Source organism: Haliotis rubra, unplaced genomic scaffold (assembly GCF_003918875.1).
Source record: "Haliotis rubra isolate DU_JTF1 unplaced genomic scaffold, ASM391887v1 Scf7, whole genome shotgun sequence".
Classification (NCBI taxonomy): Eukaryota; Metazoa; Mollusca; class Gastropoda; order Lepetellida; family Haliotidae; genus Haliotis; species Haliotis rubra.
This window is the reverse complement of record NW_025767412.1, coordinates 813983-821398: the sequence shown is the minus strand read 5'-3', so window position 1 is coordinate 821398 and position 7416 is coordinate 813983. Positions and strand designations below refer to the sequence as shown.

Genomic DNA, 7416 nt, shown 5'->3' with positions numbered 1-7416 from the left:
TTGGCCATCGAGGTCCCCTGACCTTAATCCAATAGAGCACGTTTGGGATGCACTTGGGAGAAGGCTTCGTGGTCTTAGGAACCAACCTCGCAATTTGCAGGAACTTGGCGTTGCCTTGCAAGAGCAATGACGCAGAATCCCCAACCACGTGTTCACAAGCATCAGGCAGTCGATGAGGAGACGGTGTTTGGCAGTGGTGAATGCGCGGGGTGGCCATACACGATATTGAACTGAGAAATTTCGCATTTTTATTCTTGTGACTTGACATTCTGTATACCCATGTTTTGGAACGGCGGTGTAGCCTAATGGAACTGATTATGGCACTGTCAGTGTATCGAGTACATCACACAGATCTCAGCAATGAAATAATAACAATTTAACCATCTTACCATCTCTTGTTCTTTTATAGTGCCCTGACAAAAGAATGTGAAGTTTCTTTTTTTTGACTCAGTATATTTCTCATATGTTAATGTATTTAATGATGATTCAAGCACCTATTTACACCCTGCGACGGGAACCTATTCTACTCTTTATATGTCCCTCGCACATTCAAATGTTAACAAAGAGATTTGAATGGTCTGTGCATGATGACCTTTGTGGATGTGATCACTTTCCTACTGTCCTAAATGCTATCAAACCGGATAATGTCCCCAAGACTAATTCACTCACGTTTATGTCTAATGTGTGAAATATGGTTCAGAAAATAAAAGGCAAGTGTCCAAAATCTGCTGTTCATTATAAGATGGTGGCAGAAATTCAGTTAATGGAATGCTTGCCTAAATTATGTTTTGGGACACTTTAAGATACATTTGACCAAATATGGTCGCCTGGACATTTTTCCTCTTTGTGTTGTAGTGTCATCGTAGTCCCAGACCAAACCATGTACGGGTTCATACAGATCCATCAAATTACAGACCCATATCTCTAACCAGCTGTGTCTGTAAAACCATGGAACGAATGGTAAATAATAGATTAACTTGGTATCTGGAAACTAATAACATAATTACAAGCATACAATGTGGTTTCCGCAAAAAATAGAAGTACTATTGATCATCTAGTACGATAAGATTTCTTTGATCTGGAGAAAGCATATGATACATTTTACAGGATTTACAGGATTTTGGTTTGAGGGGTCGTTTACCTCATTTTATACCACAATTTTTAACAACCCTGTCTGATCATTATTAGGAGGGTCAGGGTGTCCCACAAGGCAGTATTTTGTCTGTCACTTTATTTAGTATAAAATATGTATAACACACTTGTTCTGAATATTGTTACGAGAGTGCGTTATTTGTAATTTGTAATATCACATTGATTAAGTGATAATTATTATGGGTCACAATGTTTAAAGTTTTGAGCGTGGGTTTTGGCTCGCATCTCGCATCATATATGTTCAATGGCAATAGTATTTGTAGCGGCATGCCATTTTGTTAGCGCCTCAGAGTTGCCTCCCTTGGCAACTTGTTGACTCGTCATGCAGTGGAGTTTTCCACCGATTTCAATAACGTTCTGAGAGAATGGTGATGGAGCCAAGCTTTGCTAGAATGCTCGAGAACCGTGTAAGAGCTATATAAAGGCTGGTTGTTGAGTTGTGCGACGGGGCTTTTCACATGACTGGATTTATACACATCTGTCTGCCATCGTCAAGTTGTTCAACATTTCAAGATCCACCGTGCTTGTCTATTCAACTGCTGTCATTATAAACAACCTTCAATCAGTATAACTGTTCTCACTGTAAATGTCAAGACTCTGGTGAGTTAATGTTTTATATTTGTGACCCAACATTTTAGATTTGTGACTCAACTGCATTGTACTAGATACCTGTATTGTCATTCATTGTAGCTTGCTCATTGTTTGCTCAATATATTATTGAATATATTAGACTTGTCTACGTTCTATTTTGCTGGTTCAAAGGGGACTTTTAAACCTTTTGTCACGGCAAATTATTAACCGTAATAAAATCTTTCTGAGATAATTTTGGTTATTTGAAACAGGTGTTGTTTAACCAGTTGAAGGTTATCCAACGAGTGCTGTGTAACCAAACTAGGTCATTCAACGATAGTGACGTCATAATGCCGAACTTCCTGTTGCCACCTCGATATTTTAAATTAACATTATAACTCCATCCAAGCAGTTGTTTACCAACCAAACAAAACATTAGGTTTGTGGATAATTCAGTTTCAATTTCGGTGTCCTGGGGATAAGTATTCTTTTTTCAATTGAATATCTTTAATTGTTTATTTTCATCTATAAAGAAGTCGTGACAGAGTTATCTCCCTTTCGTTGTGTTTACATCTGGCATGTCTGCTTGATTTGTCATCATGGATCACACTGTTTTCCCGCCCTGTGTGTAATAAATAGATTACAAAACTCGTGGAAATGTTTAAATATACCTCGTTGGAATATTTTCCTTATTCAACACCCACTCGTTTTGTGATCTCTATATATTATTTGAAAGGTTTTAAGTGTTTCATCCGATGCCGGATTTTTAATATTTCTTGTCGTGGTAAAAATATGCGAACAATAGAGAGACAGTTACAAATCTGCCTCAACACAATTCATAGATGGCGCCTTGAAATGGATTTAATTTTTCTAAATTAAAAAACAATTGTATACATTTTTCAGAAAATACAAAGGCCCTAAACTTCTTTAAATGGCACACCCATCAAGGTTGTAAAGGAAGCCAAGTTCTCGGGTCTTATTTCTGACTCGCATTTAACTTCCATACCACATATAAAATGCTTTAAAGCTTAATGCCTAAAGGCACTTGATTTGTATCATTTCTAGCTCCAAGTGGGGACGGGAGCAGAGAAATCGTCTACATTTATACAGGTCACTGATCCGCTCAAAACTTGGTTTCGACTCCATGTGTATAGTGGAGCATGTAATTTACAAAACTAGATACTATCCATCACAAGCTCTGGGGCGTTGCCTTGGAGCGTTGAGAACGTCTCCTAATCATAGCTGTATGTTGAGGCAGATGAAGCTTCTGAAATTGTCATTACAATACATTACAAAATTATATTCTAATAAATGAAATACGACTTTTGACTGCGTATTTAACCCTCTGTACGAAACAATTTACAATAAGAAATCGTCTCTCATTCTATCACTTGGAATTCGAATCAAATCTCATATACATTCTGCTAATATTAGCCTGCTACATATATACTCAAAGGCAAAGGTTATTGTGATTGACTTGAAGTTAGATATGTGAAGCAACAACTGATACTTTTATGATGAGACTTTTGAAATATTGCAAGAAAATCATTCCACAATAGGATTGCAAATGGCATATCTTAAACTTTTCTGTCGGACATATGCTAATGGGGTGAGAGAATTTTCAAAATGAATACACACAGTCACTAACGTGTATGTCCATCATGAGCATTCATGCATGCTTGATACCTGCGCCTCATATACAGTGGACTCTGTATAATCCGACCTTTGAATTATCCGACAATCTGTGAATTCCTGCATATTTTGGGGGTCCCGGTAGCGTTCTTCTGTATTATCATCATTTAAACATTGAATTATCCGACATCTGTACACTCCGAATTCCCACACTATTTTCTGGTCCCAATGACACTATTACTCTGTACAATCCGATATCCTTTCCCCATATTGGACAAAATAGCCAATCAACCTGTCAATGGCCAGATGACAACTAACATCCTGTTACTGGTAATCTCATTGGTCCCAGAACTTGCTAATTGCGAGCTAATTAGCAGTGTGAGAACGCCTGTACCTTTGTTTATACAAGCTGAGTGGAGTGGCCTAGGTATGTTTTGTGAGGGACCTAGGTGAATATCATTTGTCAAGCATGGAGAGGATGAATGGGCTTTCTCATGAAAGTTGTGAATATCCGAGGCTTGCCGAGGATAGTATTACATGTATGTATATTGTACTGTGAGATAATAAATACAATGATATATAGTTGTACATGTAAGCATTGCAGATTTGTTATTCCTCCCTTTATTTACCAAGAAAATGGCTATTAAAAGCATTAATTTCATGATATAATGTATGGTACTGTTTGAAAAGTATTCAAGTAAGGAGACATTGAATTATCCGACACTCTGTATTATCCGACATTTTTTCCCAGTCCCAGTGAGTGTCGGATTATACAGAGTCCACTGTATTTAGAGCCAATCAAATGTCGCAAGAAGTCTTGAGGATGGCATGGAAGTCTGTGGAAGCACCTTGCTTAGTTCCTAAAGCGCGACTGGGGGATTTGGCCAACGTCTCAATCTCCTCTCCTTTTCGTCCCAGACATGTTCGATACGGGACAGATCTTGGGATGTAGAGGACCAGGGAAGGACGTTAACATTGTGCTGCGCCAAGAACTGCTGAACCACCCTAGCGAGATGAGGTCTGGCGTTGCCCTGCTGGGAGATCAATCTGCTGGAGAAACGGTATGACTCTGTCTCTGTACCTGAGACCCGTTAAATGTCCATAGATGACAAGCACAGATGTACGTCTAGCACTCGTTATCCAACCCCAAACCAACATTCCACCGCCGCCAAAACGGTCGGCCTCAAGGACATAGTTCGTAACATAACGCTCACCACATCTCCGGTAAACTTGGGTTCGGCCATGTCTCCATTTGCGTGCTCTCCGCCGCAGATGTTGTCTGCACCACTGCAGTCGTAGACGTGGGTGACGTAATGTGAAAATTTGTCGTCTGGCAGAACGTCTAGCACGTATCCGGTGTGCAGCCAGACGCCGGCGAATGGTCCTTGGCGATATCCTGTTGACACCAAGAACTGTTCGAGCTGTCAGTGTGGCTGGTTGGAATCTTTGGCGCATATGTGTGGTTCGAATCCAATGATCGTTGTGTGGCGTGATTACAGGTGGACGGTCACTTCGGGGGCGGTCTGCAACGACGGCGTTTTGTTGATAACGTCTCCACAAACGGCATATGGTGTTCCTGTGCACGTGAAACTGCTGTGCAACGTTGCGCTGGGATGTTCCGGTTTCAAGCATTCCAATGGCCTGGCATATTTCATTTTCAGTAAGCCGTGGCATAGAGAAATCATTTCAATGCAAGCAGATTCTTCCAAATTTGTGGTTTTCGGACACGTCGACGTCTAAACAATGAATTGGATGATAATGATTGTCAATGTAATCATGTAATGATTGGAAGTTTAGAGCCACATTTTAGAAGGGCACGTTTTATGCCTTTTTTACACAGACTTCCTGAAAGCACGAAAAAAGCATGCAAAACAAAAACTACCGTCAGGGCTCCGTTCCGGTTATGGATTAAGTGTATTATAAAGAATATTAACATCCAGTATACTAGCTTTTCTCAATGTTGATCACACTAACTTTTGAGTATAGCTCCCATCCAACCTTTATCATCACATCCTTGGTGAATGGTGAAACCAGAGATGGACCTGACACTACCAATACTTAAGAAATCAGAAACGAACGAACTAATGTATAAACACAAATATAATCAACTAATCAACACATAAGCACTTTACAAGCCTATATTTACTATTTCTTGGTCAGGACTGGATATCACAGTCGGAAGGCATGGTTTACTGGTAATGATATCATTCACTGGATTGACTGCTCCATCGATCGCCTCTACATAGTAGGGATATTTTGAGAACAGCGTTAAATAACAAAGGTGTGTAGGAAGACATCACTGTGCAATAATGGTCAGATGCTATGAATATCAGGATCTGAATCCGGGTCATTATGCATGTAAAATGTTTTGTGACACACCTTGACGCCATGCGAAAACATAAGGATGATGAACAATGTTTGTTTATATCTGAATTTATTACAACAAAACAAAACAATATACACTGTAGCAGCTGTGATATCACAAAACTGTGATGTGAATGCGATATATCTTTGGGGAAAGGTACCTCTTATGTTTCAGGGGGCACTGTTAAGGTTGTACATTAGGAGTTATCCCCGGAATAGCCAGGACTGCGTCCTATGACCGAGTTAGGCATCGGTGGATAGAACTTGTAAGTGGCTGTAAAAGAAATAAGACTCCAATTACAAAAATGTCGTTTCCTGTCTACTTTAAACATCTTTAGTGCCCAGTCACAGCACTTCCTTCCCTGCTATTTTCTGGTTCAGGTTCGATTGCTTATAGGTCGTCTTAAGGGGCGGTTGGGTAGCCTAGTGGTTAATGCGTCCGCTCGTCACGCTGAAGACCTGGGTTCGAATTCCCACATGGGTACAATGTGTGAAGCCCATTTCAGGTGTCCCCCGCCGTGATGTTGCTGGAATATTGCTAAAAGCGGCGTAAAACTAAACTCAGTCAGTCAGTTATAGGTCGTCTTCACATAACTGGAACAGCGTAAAGCAATGAACAAATATACCCCTTACTGTCTGTACTTCACACTCAACCTAGACACCAACACTATCTATGTCTACACAGTTTGAAAGGACTACGATATTCACAAAGATATTAGCGTCCATACAGTTTGACAAGACCACGACAGTCTCAGCGATACGTATGCCATTTACGTCCACACGTGTCGGGCTTCCACTGTCCATTGCCGGCGCAGTTCTTCAGCATGGGTCATAGGATGGATTCTTGCCAGACAGATTAAGACTCGGCCTTTACTGGCATGCAGTTTGACAAGACCACGATTTGCTCAACGATATGTATGTAATGAAGTATAACACCCACCATGCCAACAGGGAAACCCCCGTCCTCAGTATCCCCGTTCACAATTTAGAAGACTGCGGTACCCGTAACGACGGTAACCGTTTGACAAGACTTAGACAAAAAAACCCCACCTCACCCCCCAATGATACTAAGCCCCTACCAGCTCATGACCGATACAGAGCTTGCCTTAAAAATGCCCCCTCATCCCCGTCAATAATAAATCTAACACCCAAATTACAAGAATCGGCAATTAGTACTCACGATTGCACAGCCTGACAAGGCTTGAAGGATAGACACATCGCTTAGCCCGCAGACTTAAGACCTGATGTCGAGGACACGTCTCTTGACGGGGAATGTAGAAACGACAGCGGATGTATGTAGCAAGATTGTTCGATTCTCTGCTGATGATCTGAAACGGTGTTGAGCAATTGACGCTGGCTACGGGGCCAACTTCATTAAAGATGGCCCCGACCAAAGGCATGGCGGAGACGACGACAACCACCCAAAGAAACTGCATCTTGACTGGCGGAGGGCGCAGAATTCTTTGTTCAAGTAGCGGGTCTGACTACTGCCTTTTGTCATACTTTGTTATCTTTTACGACATGGCTTGTTAGGTTTATATAATGATAACAATGCAGTGTAGATTACATGTATCTAATCGGATGGATAAATGATAATATGTAAAAATCTACCGTAAGCTACTTTCACTCAGGGCTTATTGGGTTTCAACATTCCAGTATATTTCAGATTTTTAATAAAAATGAAATGTTTGCTGTGTA

The 7416-nt window shown here is 40.7% G+C and overlaps 1 protein-coding gene across 1 annotated transcript; it reads right to left on the bottom strand.

Annotated features, from left to right (window-relative positions):
• Window positions 1–5821: 5821 nt before the first annotated feature.
• LOC124258653 lies at window positions 5822–7175 on the bottom strand. The gene is made up of 2 exons (XM_046692728.1): window positions 6899–7175; window positions 5822–5992 (listed from the first exon to the last, which is right to left on the bottom strand). The coding sequence occupies exons 1-2, from the start codon at window positions 7152–7154 to the stop codon at window positions 5916–5918; spliced, it is 333 nt and encodes a 110-aa protein (XP_046548684.1). The 5' UTR covers window positions 7155–7175; the 3' UTR covers window positions 5822–5915.
• Window positions 7176–7416: the final 241 nt, after the last annotated feature.

Bases quoted from the DNA above. Each gene is read 5' to 3' on its own strand.
- LOC124258653 (XM_046692728.1), bottom strand. From the start codon at position 7,154: ATGCAGTTTCTTTGGGTGGTTGTCGTCGTCTCCGCCATGCCTTTGGTC. The intron at 5,993-6,898 runs GTGAGTACTAAT...TTTCTTTTACAG, and splicing joins CCTTGTCAGGCTGTGCAATC to CCACTTACAAGTTCTATCCA.